Raw genomic sequence first — 20,752 nt, 5'->3', positions numbered from 1 at the left:
GGCACGTGGGATCCTCCCAGACCAGGGCTCGAACCCGTGTCCCCTGCACTGGCAGGCAGACTCTCAACCACTGCGCCACCAGGGAAGCCCCATTGTTGGGATTTTCTAAGTCAGATAGTGTTACCCTTGGAATATGCCAGCAAGCATTAATAATAATGACTGTAAAAGAAAAGCTGGCCTTCCCCAGTCAGATGTAATACTAGGCTTTCCAAATCCAGTGTTCTGCTTAGGGCAGCGGAGGGCAGTGAATGCACTGTTAATTGATCACATAAACCTTTTATTACAATCTGGAGAGAAATGTATTTCCATACAACTGCATTTTCCATTTTAAACACTACACGTGTAAGTGGTTTGAAAGTCAATACATTTTTTTTTTGGTCTCAGATGCATTTTTGGAGCCATACAGAACGTTTACAAAGTACAGTGAGATATCTATATAGCAATTCAGGGACAGTTCAACTTAATATAACAGAAAAATGAAGACAATACTACATTGGGACCTTGGTCTAAAATTTACCTGTGTAGTGCAGGAGATACTAAATGTGGTAACCCATCAGAGACAGAGTGCTGTGTTTATATTAGCAATGAATTTAAGAGGTGCAAGGGCCCTTGAGGTCAGCTAATTAGCCAAGCCTCTCTTTTTAACTGACCTGGAAAGTTTACTGGATTCTCTCAACTGGATAGAAGCTAAGCTATAATCAGAACAGCAGTCTCCTCATTCCTCTCATTCTACAGGGTTTTTTTTTGTTTTTTGTTTTTTTTTTGGCTGCGTTGGGTCTTTTTTTTTTTTTTTTTTTTGGCTCCGCTGCGCGGCATGTGGGATCTTAGTTCCCTGACCAGGGATCGAACCCGCACCCCCTGCATTGGAAGCGCAGAATCTTAACCATTGGACCACCAGGGAAGTCCCATGCATTGGGTCTTCGTTGCTGCGTGTGGGCTTTCTCCAGTTGCGGTGAGCGGGGGCTACTCTTTGTTGCGGTGCGCATGCTTCTCATTGTGGTGGCTTCTCTTGTTCCGGAGCATGGGCTCTAGGCACGCGGGCTTCAGTAGTTGAGGCGCACGGGCTTAGCTGCTCCACAGCAGGTAGGATCTTCCCGGACCAGGGATTGAACCCGTGTCCCCTGCATTGGCAGGCAGATTCTTAACCACTGTGCCACCAGGGAAGTCCATACAGTTTTTTATTTTGCCACAAAGGTCTAGGAATCCTAACTTGGAAACGCAGTAGTGTTCAAAATCACTTGATCTTGTCTCTGCAAAAGTTTCTTTTCAAGAGGTGGGGAGAAAATAAACCCAGTAATATCACATATTTGAAGCTTTAAATTTTTCTCTACCTATGGCAAATCAATATATATATTTCATGATCTTCGAAAGTAGTACCCTGTCACTCCCTAACCTCAACCCCAGGACTAAGTAGAAGACATTGCTCTTTCAACCTCAGCAAACTCACATAAATCTGGTCCCCTTTCCTTCTTGGCATGCTCTAGCACTGGATCATGGTTAGAGATGTTACTAAATGCGACCAGAATTGGCTATCGATGCTTTCTTAGTTGTGACCTTCCAAAGCCTGGGCTTCAATCTGGAAAATCTGTCGTTCATTTTCCCTACTGATTTAGGAATGTCAGCATCAGGGGAAATGGTTAAATGACCAATGGTAAAATGACCTCTGGGAGAGAAGACATCTCAGTGAAGCCAGGACACTGCTCTAACAGTCACACTGAGACATTGCATTTCTGGACTTTGTTGTTCTATCTGGAACAGGAGGTCTGACTAGCATTAGTAAGTTCAAGGGCTGCCAGTGACTTTCTTCTAACCCCCGCGGCAATTTCTTCCTTCTTTAAAGAACACATGCTGCAGTGAACGTTGTGGTACATGACTCTTTTTGAATTATGGTTTTCTCAGGGTATATGCCCAGTAGTGGGATTGCTGGGTCGTATGGTAGTTCTATGTTTAGTTTTTTAAGGAACCTCCATACTGTTCTCCATAGTGGCTGTATCAATTTACATTCCCACCAACAGGGCAAGAGGGTTCCCTTTTCTCCATACCCTCTCCAGCATTTATTGTTTGTAGATTTTTTGATGATGGCCATTCTGACCGGTGTGAGATGATATCTCATTATAGTTTTGATTTGCATTTCTCTAATGATTAATGATGTTGAGCATTCTTTCATGTGTTTGTTGGCAATCTGTATATCTTCTTTGAAGAAATGTCTATTTAGGTCTTCTGCCCATTTTTGGATTGGGTTGTTTGTTTTTTGATATTGAGCTGCATGAGCTGCTTGTAAATTTTGGAGATTAATCCTTTGTCAGTTGCCTCATTTGCAAATATTTTCTCCCATTCTGAGGGTTGTCTTTTTGTCTTATTTATGGTGTCCTTTGTTGTGCAAAAGCTTTTAAGTTTCATTAGGTCCCATTTGTTTATTTTTGTTTTTATTTCCATTTCTCTAGGAGGTGGATCAAAAAGGATCTTGCTGTGATTTATGTCATAGAGTGTTCTGCCTGTTTTCCTCTAAGAATTTGATAGTGTCTGGCCTTACATTTAGGTCTTTAATCCATTTTGAGTTTATTTTTGTGTGTGGTGTTAGGGAGTGTTCTAATTTCATTCTTAGCCAGGACATAGAAGCAACCTAAGTGTCCATCGACAGATGAATGGATAAAGAAGATGTGGCACGTATATACAATGGAATATTACTCAGCCATATAAAGAAACGAAATTGAGTTATTTGTAGTGAGGTGGATGGACCTAGAGTCTGTCATACAGAGTGAAGTAAGTCAGAAAGAGAAAAACAAATACCGTATGCTAACACATATATATGGAATCTAAAAAAAAAAAAAAAAAAATGGTCATGAAGAACCTAGGGGCAAGACGGGAATAAAGACGCAGACCTACTAGCGAATGGACTTGAGGACACCGGGAGGAGGAAGGGTAAGCTGGGACAAAGTGAGAGAGTGGCATGGACATATATACACTACCAAATGTAAAATAGATAGCTAGTGGGAAGCAAACGCATAGCACAGGGAGATCAGCTGGGTGCTTTGTGACCACCTAAAGGGGTGGGATAGGGAGGGTGGGAGGGAGGGAGATGCAAGAGGGAAGAGATATGGGGATATATGTATATGTATAGCTGATTCACTTTGTTATAAAGCAGAAACTAACACACCATTGTAAAGCAATTATACTCCAATAAAGATGTTAAAAAAAAAAAAAAAAAAGAACACATGCGAAGCCTCGGGCTCTAGACCTCTTACTTTCATTTTCACTAGTTGCTTTGTTCTTAGCCAGCTTGCTTTGTTCTAAGTCTGTAGTGTTTCAGCAAGTCAAGGGCCAGGCTGAAATCCCAGAGCAAATTTCTCCAAGGCCAAAGAAGGAAATGTTCTACAGTCTTTGGAAACCAATAACCAAGAACATTAGGTTATCTTATTTGGATGTTAATATATTGGATGTTACACATTTTTCACGAAAATTAGACATTTTATGGATTAGCTGTGTATCTTCATTACATCACATTCTCTAACAAAGGTTAAAGGTGCATGGATAGGTCCATATTTTAAGTAGACTCTACATTTTTTGTAAAATACAAGGTTTTTCAAAGCGAAGTCAAAGGGAATATCACCATAGAGGCTCTGGTGTTATAAATTTTACTTAAGATGCTGTATATCTTATGATTTCTTGAGGAGATGGCTAATATCTAAGGGAATTATCCAGAGCTGTGCCAGAAACATGGGGGGAAAACATGGAACCTCTTTGTTTAGAAACTATCAGGTACTATTCTATATTCATTTTCCCCAGATGGCAAATGGTTATCTAGAAATGACCATGGATGGGGGTTTCCCATTGTGCTTTTGGTTGGGTTGGCCAGAAAAGCCACAGAGCCTCAGGCCAAGGACCAAGTAGAGCTTTGTTTTCTTGTTTGTGTGCTGAAATGTATTACCACCTGGCAAGGATTAGGTGTGGAAACCTGAAGCCAGGATTTTCAAAATTCTGGCTCTGAGGCAAACCCCAAACAACAAAGGGAAGCTATTTGTTTGGAAAGCCCAGTGTCTGGGAATGTCAGAGCTAAAAGGTCAATTGTAGAGTTATCAGGAAGTTCAATGAATACCTTATTAACATGGTTCCTCTTAAAGGAACCATGAGAGACAGAGAGAGACAGAGAGAAAGGAGAAAAAGAAGGGAGGGAGGGAAAGAAAAGGAAATAGCAGCATAGAGTGGGAGTTAAAATGGTTAAAAACCACTTATTAGTTCAACCACCTAGCCTCTGTTTTCTGAAACATTAAATGGGAATAATAATACCCACCTAGGTTACAGGGTTATTCTAAGAATTCATTGACTTAATCTCTGTAAATGACTTAGTGCAGTGTCTGGAACCTGTCAAGTGTGCTCAGTAAAAGCTAACCATTGTTACTATTATTTTAAAGTAACTGGATAAGAAGAAGGGAAAAGATGTACCCATTGTGAGGTACAGTTCCTTAAACACTCCCATGTTATTAGCTAATCATTTAGAGCCTTGTGAGGAAGGACCTACTCTTCAAGTAGTACATCAGTGGATTCGGGTCCTATAAGAATCTCATCAATTTATTCAACCTTTTGAATTTATAGAATCTATACAACCTGGGACAGACTGGGTCACCATTTGTTCAGTTTGCACCCTGCCCAAGAGGAACAGTTTAGGGGATCTTTCATTTTCCAAGTCTTGCACCCCAGATTTGGATTGCATCATCCCAGAAAAAGTGGCATTTTTTTTTTTTTTTTTTTTTTAGTTTTGCATAAACGTTCCATATGACCTAGCAGCAGCCCTGGGGTCCAATCCCAAATCCCACAGCTTCATGACCAGACCTTCCAGTCATACCCTGGCTTCCCTTCTCCACGTGAGACTGTAGAGAAGTTCCTCCCTTGGGATCTGCCATGTAAGGAGGGAGCTGTGCTCCAGAGGCCCAGCCTCTGGGGAAGAGAAATGAATTCAAGCCTCTCCTAGCTGTTGACTCCACCCAGAAACTGCCAGGGGGAGGGAGACTGCCTTTTCTTCCTCCCTAGAGAGCTCATACCTCAATTCTGGCCAAAAGGTATTGCTTGAGTATTGAGGTGTGGGAGCTAGAGGGAGAGATGATGTAAATAAACCACATTTTCTGTTTCCCTTTTCACTCCAGCAGCCTGAATGGATGGTGGAGAACTTCACAGCCATTGTCATTGAGTCCCTCTGTCTGAACTGCCATCCTCTGACCCACCTACATTAACTGTGCTTGTCCTGTCAGACTTGGCTTTCTGTGATCTGCAATCCCACCCCCTCTCTATTTCTTCTTAGCATCTCAAATGTAATAATTTAATTCATCCTCAGACATGTTTAACTCTCATTCTCTACCCTACTTTCAAATATGTCCTCTCTTTCATTTCTCTTTTCATATGATGGGACAAAATACACCACCACGAGGCAAGCTCAATAATGTGTGTCTGCAATGGAGTAAGTTCTCGCCCAATGGCTGCACCCGTAATTTCACGTGGCCCTCAGTTTAATTTGCCCTCAGCTTTTGGACATTACAGACAGTTTGCATTCCTCAAGCCCAGGATCATGGCTAGTAGGGTAGTAGGGAGAAAAGTGCCTGTCATTCTCCAAAGATATGACCTGCCAACAAAATGTGGATAAGCCCAAGAAACCATTTCCAAACATGGAAACATGACTGGATCAGTTTGGGGCAGATGGAAATTTCTGCCAGTTCTTAATTTTGCCAATCTCCCTAGCTGATTTCTCAACCACTCAACACAGGATGAAAGGGAAAAAAATGACTTCTATTTCCAACACTTAGGCTCTATTAGAAATGATAAAAGTTTTTCCATAATAAGTAAAATAGATAATAGAAAAATTAGGGTCCTGAGGATTATCCTGAAACCCTTTACAATTATGGAAAATTCATAGCAGGGTTAAGTTTTTTTTTTTTAAGTAAGAACTGAATATTTTCATTACCTTCTCTGTTTGTAGGTACTTTATAGCTAAGTTTATTTTTGCATTGCCAGAAAATTTTTAGCTGTTCACTGATTAATGGAAGGAACATGTACCCCCAACCCAAAGGCATAAAAGTTCCAAAAATGCATTATCAATGCTTCCTTTATAAATTGACTGTCTTCTATCACTCTGTGATTGGGGCTTCAGAAACTTTTTCTTCTGTTTTCCTATTACTCTTCTAATCAGGTTTTCTCCATTTCCTTTGCTGACTCTTCTTTCTCCTCTATTCCTAACAGTAGGTTCTCTCAGGGCAAATTTTTGGCTTTTCTCTCTGAAAACAATCCCTCAGTGGGCTCCTCTGCTCTCAGGGATTCAGCCATTGCTTCTACGTGGATTCTTCAAATCTACAACCACATTAACAACTGGTTGCCAGTCATCCACTACATGAAAGCCTGCTCTGTCTTCAAAACAATAGATTCAAAAGTAAAATTACATCTTTTCTATAAACAAGGCCCTAGCTTCTCATTCTGTCAGTGGAGTTAAGACTTAAATGAAGGTAACATCCAAATAGCCATATACTAGAAATTGACAAGGGATTAGAAATAAGCCTGCCTTCCTGGTGATTCACTGCATCACTTTTGGGACCAAACATTTTATGGGTTACTTAATTATCCTCTATCGCTTTACATTTGTATGTCAGTGATTTGATGAATATTTATTAAGCACTTACTCTGTGCCAGGTGCTGCTCTAGATGCAGGCAAACAGCAGTGAACATGAAAGACCCTAGAGAACTTTGCAATTTTAGAGGGAAGAAGCCAATGATAAATTCATAAAAATATAAAATAAAGTACCAAGAAAAGCAATATAGAGGGTAAAAACAGGCTAATGCGACAGAGCAGGGGTAGGATGGGGTGGAGGCTGCTTTAGATGGGTGGTGCCTCTCTGAGGAGGTAGTATTAGAATTTACACCTGGATAACGAAGATACAGAAATGCAAAGATGGGATGCAACATACTAGGAAGAGTATGTTGCAATCCAAAGGGAGAGTATATTCAAAGGCTCTGAGATGTGGACAAGCTTAGCATATTTGAGGAAAAGTAGAAGGAAATGAGGCAATAAAAGGCAGGTATCAACTCACGTGGACTCTGTAGGGCATGGTTTTTCAACCTTGGCACTATTGACATTTGAGACCAGATAATCCTTTCTTGTTGGACCCTGTTTTGTGTAGTGCAAAGTGCTTAGCAGCATTCCTGGGCTGTACCCACTAGACTCCAGTAGGCTCTCCCTAGTAGTAGCAACCAAAACATGTCTCCAGAAATTGCCAAATGTCTTTTTGGCATTGTGAGGGTGAAATAGTCTCCAGTTGAGAACCACTGCTGTAGGCCAAGATAAGAAATTTGGATGTTATCCTAAGTGCAGTGGGAAGCTATTAGAACATCTTAGGCAGAGAGTGATAAGAAATGAGTTGCACTGTAGGAAGTTTACGCTGGCTTTTGTGGAAAGAGACAAGAGTAGAGGCAGGGAAGAAATCAGAAAGCTACAACATAAGCTTAGGTCAGACACAATGGACTGAAATGGTAGCCAAGAGGATTCATCTAGGAATTAGGTAGAGGGGGTTGAAAGGAAGAAAAGAATCAAGCATGATGCTTAGGTTCTTTGCTGGAGCCATGAAGTAGTTGGACCTAAGCCCTAAGCCTGAGATGGTAGTGTCATTTATTGATAGGGAAGACTAGGAAACAGAGTAGTGGGTGCAGGAGATAGAAATCAAGAATTCTGTTGGCCATACTAAGTTTGAGATGTCTATTAGGTATCCAAGTGCAGATGTGAAGCAGGCAGTTAGATACATGAGTGTGGCACCTAGAGGACAGTCAGGATTGGAGATTTAAATTTATAGATGGAATTTGAAGATGAGAACTAGATGGGATTCCCTAGTGTATTAACTTCCTGTGGATGCTATAACAAACTGAGTACACACTGGTGGCTTAATACAACAAAAATGTATTCTTTCACAGTCTGGAGGCCAGAAGTCCAAAATCAAGGTGTCTGTAGGGGCTGTACTCCCTCTGGAGACTCTAGGGGAGAATCCATTCCTCACTTTTTCTAACTGCCATTGGCGGTCAGCAATCCTTGACTGCGGCCTTGTGGCCACACCTCTCCAAGCTCTACCTCTTTGGTCACAATGCCTCCTCTTCTGTCTGCCAAATCTCCCCTGTGTTTCTCTTATGAGGACATTTGTCATTGGATTTAGGGCCCACCTGAATAATCCAGGATGATCTCTTCATCTCAAATTCCTTAATTTAATTACATCTGCAAAGATCCCTTTTCCAAAATCAGGCAACACTCACAAGTTCTGGGAATTAGGATGGTGACATATCTCTTTGGGGCCACCACTCAACCCACTACACCTAGGGAGAGAGTACAGATAGAGGAGACAAAAGGCTTGCTCCAAGGCTGGCACTCCAATGACAGCGCCTTGGAGACTCCAACACATAGAAGTTAGTAGAAGATGAAGAGCTAGGAAAGAACAGCCAGAGAGTGCAGGGGCCACAGACGACTAGAGCGAGAGCCTGGGGTTCCTGTTTCCTTTCTGTCTCTCATGTTTCTTTGCACCATATTTGTCCCAGAATAACTTTGAAAGATACTCCTTGAATTGACATGAATGTTTACAGTGATCTTCTTAAAAAGCACATTGTTTGGGCCATTAAACTTCCTTGAGCTTGTTGGAAAAACTCAGGGGTAATCATCCATATCACAATAATCATCGTTTATTGCTTTAGGTGAGCACATGGAAAAAAGAGAAAGAGAGAAAAAAAAGTTTTATTTTGTGCCAAGTTTTTACTATAAAAGTAACCATCACTCTTCTTTTAATTCTTTATTCCCAAGGCACAAAGGACTAACATTTGAAACCTATTTAGCAAATTCTTTGAAACTTGTAACAAACTTCCAAAGTTAAATTTAGGATTCAAACCTCTGTCATTGGTCAGTGAAGTGAAAGGGACGGAGAGTAATGATTCAAGGAAACTGCTTTCCTCTGATGCCCTGATATGGTAACGGAAAATATATCTTCACTCCGGGGGAAAATATATTCATTGTCTTTTCATAAAAATAATAGATTCAGTGTTACCAGTAACTTTACAGTCAATACTTCTCAGCTTTACATACTAATGAACAAATATATCCTAAAACTCTTTGAATAGAAATATATCATGTAGGATCAAAATGTCATCTGTCTTACAATGTAAAAATTGGTAACCTGGAGAAATACATTTTAAATCAGAGTAAAATGCATGTATGGCATCAGAATGCAGGAACACTAGTCCTTCCCCCGCACCCCCAGGTGTGGCTCTCTTACTGGCTGGCAGGGTACTCTAGGTCTTACCTCTCAAAAACTCTAGGGGGAGCAATTTGAGGGAAAGTTTCAACTTTTCTTCTAGTCATCTTCCTTCTAGAAGGAAAACGATGACTGAAGCAGTCTGCTTCCTGAGATGGTTGAAGACTGCAAGAGGAGGCTTGAAGAGTTCTCTATAGTTTCCCTGGGCTCACACAACTGTGGACAAGTTGTAGGGCAGAGCTATTCAGGATCCTCATCCCCTCCACTGGAGATGGATTCAGTACTTGCAGTCTTGTACTTTTGACCCTCTCCTCCATCTCCCACCCTCACTCCTACCTGCCACAGGGTCCTAAGGGGTAAACAAAACTATATAAGGCTGAGTTCTGCTTGTCTAGGGCCTTACACCTCCCAATCAAGTACAAAATCTACTAAGTAATGGACCAATTAACTTGGTGTACGAAGTTGAAGACAAGTGCACTTTATCCTTAAAATCGGAGGATTTAAAGTAATATGACATGTCTGAACATCTTTGAGATCACCTCCCACCACCCCCACTACCATACACGCACCACATATATCCAAACCAATATTCTGATCTGAATAAGCATTTGGATGGTAATGTCAACTAATGGAAACATAAACAAACCACATTTTTTTTTGAGATGCAAAAAGGATGAAAACAATGCCTACTATTCGAGAACACTAAGAGTAAATTGAAAAGTGCCTTGAAAAATAAAAGTTAAAGCAGGAAAAGTGTCAAGGAATTGCTGAAGCTAAGAAATGATGCACGACTTGCCAAAAGTCGAAAGTTCAACAAGCAGCTCTTTGATGTGACTAGAGAATTAACTCATCTCTGCATTGTGTTCACTACATAAGTGGAGGGGTATTTTGGCAAGAAAAGTGGCAGCAGATTCTTGGCTTTTCCCATCAGGCTCTGACAGGAGTGAGCAGCCCTGGGTTCCAGTGCAGACTCTGTGACCTTCCCCTTTTGTGACTGAAATAAGTCCTTGTCCCCTTCTGAGGCCCTCTTTCTCCATCTGCAAAATAGGAGCAATAACGAACACACACACATTCGCAGGTTTGTTGTAAGGATAACATGTATTAGCAGATACGAAAGTGCTTTGAAAAAGTTTAAAGTTGCAAGTCATTTTATTATGTAGTAAAAGGAATCAGGATTGAGATTTTTCTGACACTACTCAGTCCTCGTAATCAACTAGGATAATCACCATTCTTTCCATCAGACCTCCTCAGATAGTAATTAGAGTAGCTACCATGTATTTAGTGTCACATGAACAGAGCATTTAACAATAATCTTTGATATAGGGTTATTACTGCCATCTTCACAGAAGACAAAAATGAAGTCCAGAGGGATTAAATGGCTTTCCAAACTACAATTCTGATAAACGGAGGAGCTGGGGTTTGAATCCAGATCCGATTCCCAGGCACATTCTCTTACATACTAGGTCACACAGAATGAAGACCAGAGAGATGTGAAACATGGCCCCCAATTGCATGGGTGGGTGTATTGATGGACCCCAGCCTACTTATTCTCTTCACTAATTCTCAAGAGCCTTTCAAATCAGCAGCATCCACTAGGTCCCTGACATGGAAGATCACAGGGAACGTCCCTTGGGAGGAGCCTCCTGTGTTTGTGGGGAATGGTTTTTCCAAATAAAGATCCCAGTTTCAAAGACCTTTGCCAGGACACTCTTTGGACCTATTGTGAGTGAGTTCATAAGCTTTTTATCACCATGTTATCTTCCTGCATCTATTCTCCATGTACCTAAAGGAGTAAGATCACCCAAGCTCTGTGGTTCAGAAACCATTTTATTTTACTGTGAGTTACACTTGCTTCTACCTCTCCCACCAAGCTTCCTCCCTGTTGTTTTATTATGAGTGCTCACTAAGCATTACTGATTGACTGGGTGTCTAAGTAAGGACTGATTCACCCAATAAGGAATAATTTTTTTTTTCCAAGTTCAACGAATGTGTTATTTGCTATTTTGATGACTACAGATAAGTGTTTCCACTATGGAAAAGAAAGTTAGCACAGTACATTCTCACGACTGGGTGACGGATTTTCTGAAGTCGTTTTCATTAGGGCAAAAACTTAGAAAAAAACAACCTGAATATTGGAAGCCAGTACTTTATATAAAGTCCCTTGTAGAAACAAAACAGAATAAAAACAAACCAAAAAGAAGAGGGCAGGGCAAAATTTTAAAAAAGAAAAAGGGAAAAGACAGGGAGAAAGGACACAACGGGAGCCGACTCATTGCTCCTCCGCAGCCGCCTCTTTGGTCTCGTCCTCGGGCTCCTTGCCCTCCTCCACCGAAAGAGCTTCTTCTAGCTTCTCAGCTACTTTCTCGGCACTATCATTTTTGCCAGATCCTGTCTTTTCTCTCTCTTCAACCTCTTTCCCGCATTCTTCAAACTTCGAATTTCTGTGCGTTCTCGGCGTTAAGGAAGCGGATGGCCGGCAGCTCCTGCTTGGGGCGCTGGCCGGCGAAGTCGGCGTGGGTAGTCCAGACCCAGGCGCGGTCACTGCCCGCGTTCGGCTTCAGCTCCATCACCGGCGTGATGCAGTGGTCGGCGCAGGTCTGGAGGGTGTCGTCCCTGCGCATGAGGAGGCGGATGGTCCCCTTCTCCTCGTGCTTCAGCAGCTTGACGTCCCCGGTGCCCAGCTCCTTCCACTCCGGGAGGTCGTTCTCCGAAGCGAACCGGAACAGCTTGGTCCGCATTTGAAAAAGCTCCTCTTCATCTTCTAACAGCGTTTTAATTTCTTGCTCAGGAAGAGAAACTATGGGCTCAAACTGGGGGTCATGGTTGGACTCGTCGGCATTCTCGGTGTAGGTGTCGTGCTCCTCGTGGGTGTCCTCGGCGGCCGCCATGGGCGCGGCGGCGGCGGCGGCTCGGCTGGCTCGGTGGTCGCGGGCTCCGCGGCCTCTCGGCGGCCGGTCGCAGCTCCTGCCTCCGCGTCTGGCGCCGGTGCCTCCCGCCCTCCCGCTCTTCCCTCCGCCCCGCGACCCAAACCCCGACCCCTGAGCCCGGCGGCGGGAAACGCGCCGCCAGGAGTAACGTTGATGTTGACAAAATTACAGTAATTACAAGTTAAAAGAATGAAGTTGTGACTACTTATATCTACATTGTGTAATGTGAGTGTGCTGGTTCAGAAACTTTTTCTGTGTTCTCGTGTCTCCTTCTCTCTGCAACTCTTAGAACTGTTGACCACAATTTCCTTCTTGAAACCACTTCCTTCCTCGGTTTCCATAAAGCTTATACCATCCAGATTCAACACAGCCTCTACTTTAATAACTGCATCTTCTCAGTTTCCTTCAAGAACTTTTCTTCCACTTCCTAGTCCTCATACATGGACATTACCTCCGGTCTTCTCAGTCCCCTAGTCTTTCTTCAAAATCAGTCCCCCTTTATGGAGATGGCTTCTGAATCTGTCTTCAAACCCCTAATCTCCCTCCTCATTTCCAGTTTGTATCTACTTTTCATTTGGATTCCGTCTTACTCTGTGTTTCCCAGGTTAAAAACCTTTGAAATAATCTGTGATGATATCCCTTAGGTTTCCAGAACAGTTCATACAATTCCTCCTATTTCCTTAGTAAGAGTTCTAGAATGTATGCCTTCTTTTTTATTTACTTAAAATATATCTATTGAATTCCAGGCCCTCATCTTGAAAAATGCACAAACTTCTGAGTAAGGCCCTGTTTCCTTTTTCTTATCCCTTCTATTCTTGCACATGGTTGCCAAATTAGTATTCCCCAAATACTTTTTTTACTTTCCCACTCTTGCTCTTGACCTCTTAAGACAGCTCTGCTTTATCTATGAAATGAAGTCCAAATTCTTTGCCTGAGAGCCACATCCTTGTAACATCTGGATTTAAGCAACCTTTGGAAACACATCTATTTTTCTCTACTTGAACCTGTTGCTTTGGGTAGACTGGTCTTCCTACTCCTCCCCTATAATAATGCTTTGTTCATTTTGATCTCTGAATATTGGCTCTTCAGAGAGCCCTTCCTCTCACCTAGAATGCCTTCTGTTCTCTCCTTCTCTCATCCAATTCTTCCAGTTAAAAAGGCCCAATTCTTCAATTCTTCTCTTCCTAAAAAGCTTCTCCTGGTTACTTCAGTCCAGAGTAAAATAGGCAGGGGAAACATATTCTCTAAATCTGCAGCTCTCATGGCCTCAGAGCCCATGTGCCACCTAAGATACGCTATTGTGGGACATTTCATATCGTGGAACTGAGTTATCATTTAGCTTCTCACATGTGAACATTTAAATTTCCCATTATGTTGTACCTTCTCTGAGAACAGAAGCAGTTTGGCATGGTGGTAAAGAGTATGAAGTCTAGAGCAAGACTGTCTGGGTTCAAGTCATCACTTACTATCTATGTGATCTTGGGCAATGTATTTTATTACACCTCAGTTTTCTCATCTGTAAAACTGTGGATAATATTATACTTCCCTCATAGACTTATCATGGGGATTCAATGAGTTAATATGTGTAAGATGCTTAGACAGTGCCCGGCACATAATAAGTACTTTGTAAGTGTTAGCTATTATTCTTCCTTATATATTTCCCCACGTATAGCTAGCTAGCTAGCTAGCTAGCTAGATAGATAGATATGTGTATCTATCTATCTATCTATATCTACATACACACATTATATCTATATCAATATCTATATCTATATATCTGAAAAGATAATCAACTAACCAGTTAATTTGGGGAGTGTGGAAATACCATCTATTTCAAGAATATATATATGTTTCTCTCTAGCTCAGTTTTGTGCCTGAATTATGCCTAGAGTTCCTTCAGCTTCTCATTCTTTTCCTGACTTAACATGAGTGTTCTTCTAAGACAGAGAGATGGGCAGCAGACTTAATTTCAGTTAAGCCTTTGACCAGAATAGAAATGCCCATTTTTAGTTGAACATCCTTTCACATTTGAGACATAAATATTCCCTAGATGGCAATGATGAGTCTATATAAAAGGATGCCTTGTACTACAATTTGTGTTTGGTTTGGAAATAGGATCTAGGACTTTCCCCATGAATAATCTTCCTGAAGTTAAAAAAAAGAGAGAGAGAGAGAGAGAAATGGGAAAAAAAAAAAGCACTGGTAAATGATGAAGACATTTAAGGCACATCTGTAGGCAAATTGCCTTTTTTTAAAACACCTTCTTTTGGTTTAAAGATGTGTACAGATGGTAAAATATCATTACATGAAAATGTATGTACTTAAATCTTTTGAAAAACTGAAATAAAAATGTGATTTTATAACATAACACGTAAAACCTGTATGAGAAGAAGAGCATACGTAATTGGCGATGCTAAGGAGAAGTTACGGGCGGAATCTGAGGAGAGAGCTATAGACACCATGTAGACAGATGTGGGCCATGTTTCAGGAGGGCGGAGATGGACAAGGACCTGAGCAGGAATCCTGGCCTTCTGGGAGGGGTGAAGGGGACACAGGATCTGCTCCACCTTTTTGCATTCTAATGCATTCCTCACCAAGCCCAGAGGAGTCCAGTTTTGTTGGAGAAAAATTCACTGGAGAGGACCAAGAGAGATCAGTACGTCTGATTCTCCATGGAGCTCATCAGTACTCAATTTCATGCTGGCTTATGGTCTTCACTTTGCTGATCTTTGGCAGTCTATATTAATTCCTAGGAATCTATAATAAGCAGGGTGGTTTTGCAGTTACACACAAAAATTATGAAAGTACAACAATAGATATTGCACATGGCACGAAGTGTTCAAAACTTCATGGTGTGCACAATTATGAGCAATTTTTGATTTTCAAAAGGAATGGCTGTAGTTGGGGAAAGGTTGGGTGCTGCAGAATCTCTCCTGTTCTTGCCTGAAGTTAATACCCTCTAACACCATTTCTGAGACCCCTATGCCTTTAGTCATTAATTAGTGCATTCAAATAATCAATGAATAATGAGCACCTATCCTGTCCCAATGTGATGAATCCTATGAAAGGAGAAGTACAGGGTATTGCTGAACTTTAGAAACAATGGTGTGCCCATTAAAAGCTTCAAATTATAATCAATGCAGGAGAACTTTTTTCATTTTCTCTGAACTCTCAACATAGTTTGGATGAATCAGCTAAACATTTTAGCTCAAAATGAATCATGTGTTTAAACTCATATGTGAGGGTTAAAAAAGGGTTGTCTTCCTACCCTTATTACAAAACTTCCATTAAATGAAGTGCCAAGGTCACTTATTAGTTATGCTAATGGAACTACAACCTTGTTTTCTTTCTTTTCACATTAGGTTCTTCCCAGGGGGGGAGGCAGAAGGACTTATATAAAGGAAAAAATGTAGGCTTTGCAGGGTTCTGCATTAGAATCCTGACTTTACTAGTTTCAATCTGTATCTACAACTTTGAAAATTACTCAACCTCTCTGAACTTCAGTTTTCTCTTCTATAAAATTGGCATAATAATAATTCCTTCCGGGGTTGTTGTAGGACTAGAAATAAAGCTTTATAAAGCACCTGGCACAGTGCCTGAAGCTTTATAAAACACTTCATAAATAGTATATGTTAGTATCATTGTTGAAAGCTACCAAATTCTCCTTTGTTGACTTGTATGTGTAATAATGAGAAGGTGCCTAATTGTTCTATCTGGAAAGATGAATTAAATACCTACCATTCAGTGTGATCAACTAAAATACTAACAAAAACAATTGAATAGTAAGATTTAATACTTGTGTTTACAGATTGCTATTACATTATTTCTGGCTTTTTTTTTTTTTACCAATCTACACTCTTTCTGGAATGGTATTTGATAATTATTTATAAAATCAATGAGTTAATTCAGAATACTTAATTACTAGTAACTCGGATTCAGACAGAATATCCCCTTTTCTCATAAATAAAAAGTTTAGTGTTGAATATTACATAAGAGAAAAAAAGAGAGCTATTTCACTAAATTCAATACCAGAAGAAGGAATAATCTATATGTGATAAATGAAGTCTTGGTGAATTTATCTCTTTCTATTGAAAATGCCTATTGCTCTGGTTAGGCATCTTGCATATCTTATCTGTAGTCTATCTTCATAATCATCTTCAAAGTGGTATAGGGAGATTTCCGCCCCCACTTCTAATTTTTCCAGGGTGGGGAGGTGGGGACCTATTGTCTCGTCTTTACCACTCCTCACTCACTCTTGGAGGAGGAGGAAGAGGGCCTTGCCTGATGGTTGAGACTGGGAGCAGGGACTGAGCAAGCCTAGCTCAAGTCAGACCTCCTCTTGCTCTTCCCAGCTTAGGAGACACCTTACCCAGGATCTGTTCTCAGCTAGATTATGTGATATGTTTAGAAGAGTGGCTGGGAATTCCCTGGCAGTCCAGTGGTTAGGACTACTCTGCACTTTCACTGCCAGGTCCCGGGTTCAATCTCTGGTCAGGCAACCAAGATCCCACAAGACGCAAGGCGCAGCCAAAAAAAAAAATGAGCGGGCTCTTTGCCTGAGCCTGGGTGGGGAAGTTTAATGGTGGGATGAAATAGTAAGAAGCTCATTATGTCTATCCACCTTGGCCACATCCTCAAATTCAGCTTAATTTAGTTTTTAAAAGTTTTTATATTTAAATCTTCATCTGTTTCCTATGTTTTGCTTCTTAATTGTTTCCAATCTCAAGACTAGATATAATTTGCATATTATGATGAAAAAACTTATGTTTGGAGAAGTAACATATATAGCCCAAGATTACACAGTAAACAGCTGAGTTAGAATTCCAGCCCTGGCCTACTTTACTGTACACTTTAGTTTCTTTTCAGGATACAATGTTGCCTCCTTTTTGTTGAACAGTAAAAATAACATAACAGCAATAATAAAACTCCTGGTCCTATTTGGAAGCTATATATTTTCACACTTGCGTCCCAACAAACTTGCTATCTCTTTATGTACTGGTCCTGTCTGGTAACAGAAAGTGTCTGCTCTGAACTTCCGTCATTACATTCTGTCTCTGCACAAACCAAGTACATAGAGAAAGAAGACAGGGGACAGAATTAATTAGGCCATAATGTCAGTCAAATCCTCCCTCCCCCAGCTCCCTCCCAACATATCTCACTGTTTAGGACTAGTGATTTTTCTAGATTTATCTATACAATAGCATGAAGCCTTGAATAACTTTATACTTGGGTAAAACTTTCTACGCACTTGTGTAGAAATGGACCTTCAGAGTGCCTGGTTACATTATTTGCAATTTGAATATCTTTCTCCTTTTCCACAGCTGATTTAGTTTATGGTTCTGACTTTCTGGGACACAACCCTGTATTAACTATATTTAACTACATTAACTATATCTTCTTATCTTCTATATTCTTGATGCTCTGACATCGGGGACCTCACTGACTAGAGAGGGACTGCCTCTCCCAGGTTAGCTAATTCCTAGAGATAGTGAACAGCGTGCTTTGCCTTTGAGCACAACGTTGATGCAGAGCGACCGATTCTGAGCGCACACCCCCACCTGCCTCCTCTGTTCAGCGCTCCAGGAGGCAGCACTCCTCTGCCCTAATCAGCTCAGGACCAGGTACCAAACAGCGAGGGGCCACCGTGATAATCCAGAGCCCTCCAAAATCATTCAGACTATCCAGTCCTAAACCTGCTCACCTGGCCTTGCCCATTCCCTCCCTGTAAACCACCTTAAAGGCTTTGCCCAAGGTCTCCCTCTCGCCCCGCCTCCTGACCAACCCCGGTTGTTCCCCATGTGGCCCTTCATGGTATGGCATGTCTCCTCCCCTTGGGAACTGTGAGTGACAAACTACAGTTGACCCTTCAACAACACTGTGTGGGTTCACATATATGAGAATTCTTTCCAACAGTAAATACAACAATACTCCAGGATCCATGGTTGGTTAAATCCAAGGATGAGGAACCGTGGATACAGAGGGCTGACTATAAGTTATGCGTGATTTCCAAATTGCAAGGAGGGTTGGAGCCCCTAACTCCCACTTTGTTCAAGGGTCAACTATATCTTTTCAATGGCAATTATCTCCCGATCTGTTGGCCTCACCATACCTGAATATAAACAAAATCCTGAGTACATTTAAAACAAATCCGTACCCTTGCAAATAGCAAAAGAATACATGCAACCATATATATATTTTAATATACTTGCCTTTTTGTAGCAAAGTTATACTACAAATATACTATATATTCAAGTCTTAAGTTATACTGTAAAGCTGTATTACTATAAATTAATGAAATAATAATTTTCTATGATTCTTTAGATAAATAATATACTGTTGAGACAAGGATATGGAGGTTGTTTTCTATTGTGATTTCTTTTAATGGAATGTTGTTTTCTGAACTTCATTACCTACATTTGATAGTGGTTGAGAGTGAAAGCAATTTGAAGCCACCTGGTTGCCTTACAGATTCAAATGGAATTTTTCTGTAAGCTTCATGAAGACAGGAGTTATTTTCAATATAAATATTATGAAGCCAGAATGAAACAGAACTAATTATAATTTTTATGTACATTCTAGAGGAAAAATACAGGATAGCATTACTCGATACTATATGTAAAAGCACCTAGCTAGGTGATCAACATGTAGTAGAATTTTTAAATGCTATTTTTCCCTACCAATATCTGTAAGAGCACCCAAAAAGATTTGTGTTCCATTTTAGAGGGAAGTTTAAGTATTGAAAACTAACAGCAGTCTACCAGGGTTAGGGTAGTATTTCTCAACGTTTTTTCATGATCATTTTCTAAGGGAGTCTTTTTTCCTAATTGTCCCCAACCCATGAAATGCTAACACTACAGATATACTACACGCATGTGTACGTGCTGTGGCCCTCTGGAGGCCCACAAACCAGTATAACAGCTAAGGTATTTTTTTTGCCCCTAGAGAACTAATTTTTACCCCCATGGGGGTGATCTCACCTCACTGGTAACCAGTGAGAATACACAGTTAGAGTTACCAATGGTTCTTAACCCTGGCTACTCACTAGAACTACCTGAAAGGGATTTAATTACCAGGTCCCCATTCTGAGATTTTTATGTAATTCATCTGGGATGGGACCCAGGCTTTGTTATTTTAAAACTCTCCAGTGGGTTAGATCTAGAAAGATCCTTTACTGCTAACCAGAGAGGAGCAAGTCTAAGTGCTTATTCAATGCTTTAAGCCTGTGACAAGTTAACCAAGTAACATGACATGGTGTGTTTGTAATTTACCTTCATTGTAAATTGACATATAATACATCAATTCTTTCACATTGTGATAAAAACTTGTATATTTATATGAATGTCCCATGTACAATTAGGGGACAAATGTGGTGGAGAAAGTGAGCAATGATCATGATTCCAGGAATGTGGTATTTAAAGGAGAAATCCCCCCTTTTCATTTTCCTGAGCGCAGGAGAGTGCTCAGTTGCACTGTGACCCCAGAAGGGCCTGTTTTGTAGAATCGTATTCTCAAACTGTGGTTCCTGGACCTTAGAACTTACTAGAAATTCAAATTATTGGACCTTACCCCAGACCTACTGAATCAGAAATGTGTGGGGTGGGAGACAGTGATGTTTGGTTTAACAAGCCCCCAGGTTATTACCGTGATCCACTCTCGAGTTTGAGAACCACTCAGCCATGGTAAAACATGGTTCCCGAGCGTCGTATGTCCCAGCTGCTTCTGTTTTTCCTTAAGAAAATTTACTTTTTATTCCTACTGCTGATTTTTATCCTGTATTTGATTAATTTGTTCTTAATTTTATTCCTATGAATCAAGATCTTAACAATCTGGACCATATTAGTGCCATCAATGAACTTTAAAAATTCCATCTTTCATAAACCACTGTTGGAAATATTAAGTGAAACAGAGCTCCAAACCAAACATTTTGAACCTCTCTTTAAACAATTCTACCGAGGGAAAAGAAGAAGGGTTTTTTTTGTTGTTTATTTTTGTTGTTTATTTTTTTTTCTTTTGCTTCCAGAGTTAATTAGCCAAAGAAGTATTCTTTTGGACTATTATAGACATTTAAAATTCTTTATGCTTTGCTGGAAATGCCAAACATAATCAGATCCCCAAAACTAGGGTGACATTAAATAAAAAGCAAGTTAGGTTATGGTGATAATTATATCTAGTCTCTCATTATTATTTAAATCATGCCAATTCCTAAGCTACCCTGTCCTTCTTTAAAATAAAATATGTGCTGTGGAAGCACTTCCTACCAGAACTTAAAACATATTCCACATGCTAGAATTAAACTGTTCTATTCCCTTAAATTGTTTTACTTTTCCACATAGTTCAAAATTGCCTTTTAACAAGGGAATAGATCCAAAAGCAGAAGTGTGATGATTACTTCTTCTGGGCCAGGCCTTTTAATAGAATGCTGATTCCTCCCATACAGAGAAAGGAAGAGAGCTGAAGACACAGAGGATAAGAGCAGAGTTTGAGGCAATAAACTTATTTCGGGTGGCTTTAATCAAACTTAAGAGGACTGGAATGAAGGTCATCCTCCTCCTCTACACTTTA

At 40.6% G+C, this 20,752-nt stretch overlaps 2 protein-coding genes across 3 annotated transcripts in view; both read right to left on the bottom strand.

Annotated features, from left to right (window-relative positions):
* The window catches only part of SYNPO2 (synaptopodin 2), a 168,018-nt gene that overhangs the window by 91,413 nt on the left and 55,853 nt on the right, over window positions 1–20,752 (bottom strand). The gene's annotated exons all lie outside the window — the stretch shown is intronic.
* On the bottom strand, window positions 11,396–12,226 carry LOC118895242 (ran-specific GTPase-activating protein-like). The gene is given in 2 exon segments (XM_036852117.1): window positions 11,396–11,698; window positions 11,700–12,226. Coding segments are annotated over 2 exon segments (618 nt in total). The 5' UTR covers window positions 12,152–12,226; the 3' UTR covers window positions 11,396–11,532.

Source organism: Balaenoptera musculus, chromosome 5 (assembly GCF_009873245.2).
Source record: "Balaenoptera musculus isolate JJ_BM4_2016_0621 chromosome 5, mBalMus1.pri.v3, whole genome shotgun sequence".
Classification (NCBI taxonomy): Eukaryota; Metazoa; Chordata; class Mammalia; order Artiodactyla; family Balaenopteridae; genus Balaenoptera; species Balaenoptera musculus.
This window is presented reverse-complemented; position numbering and strand designations above follow the sequence as displayed.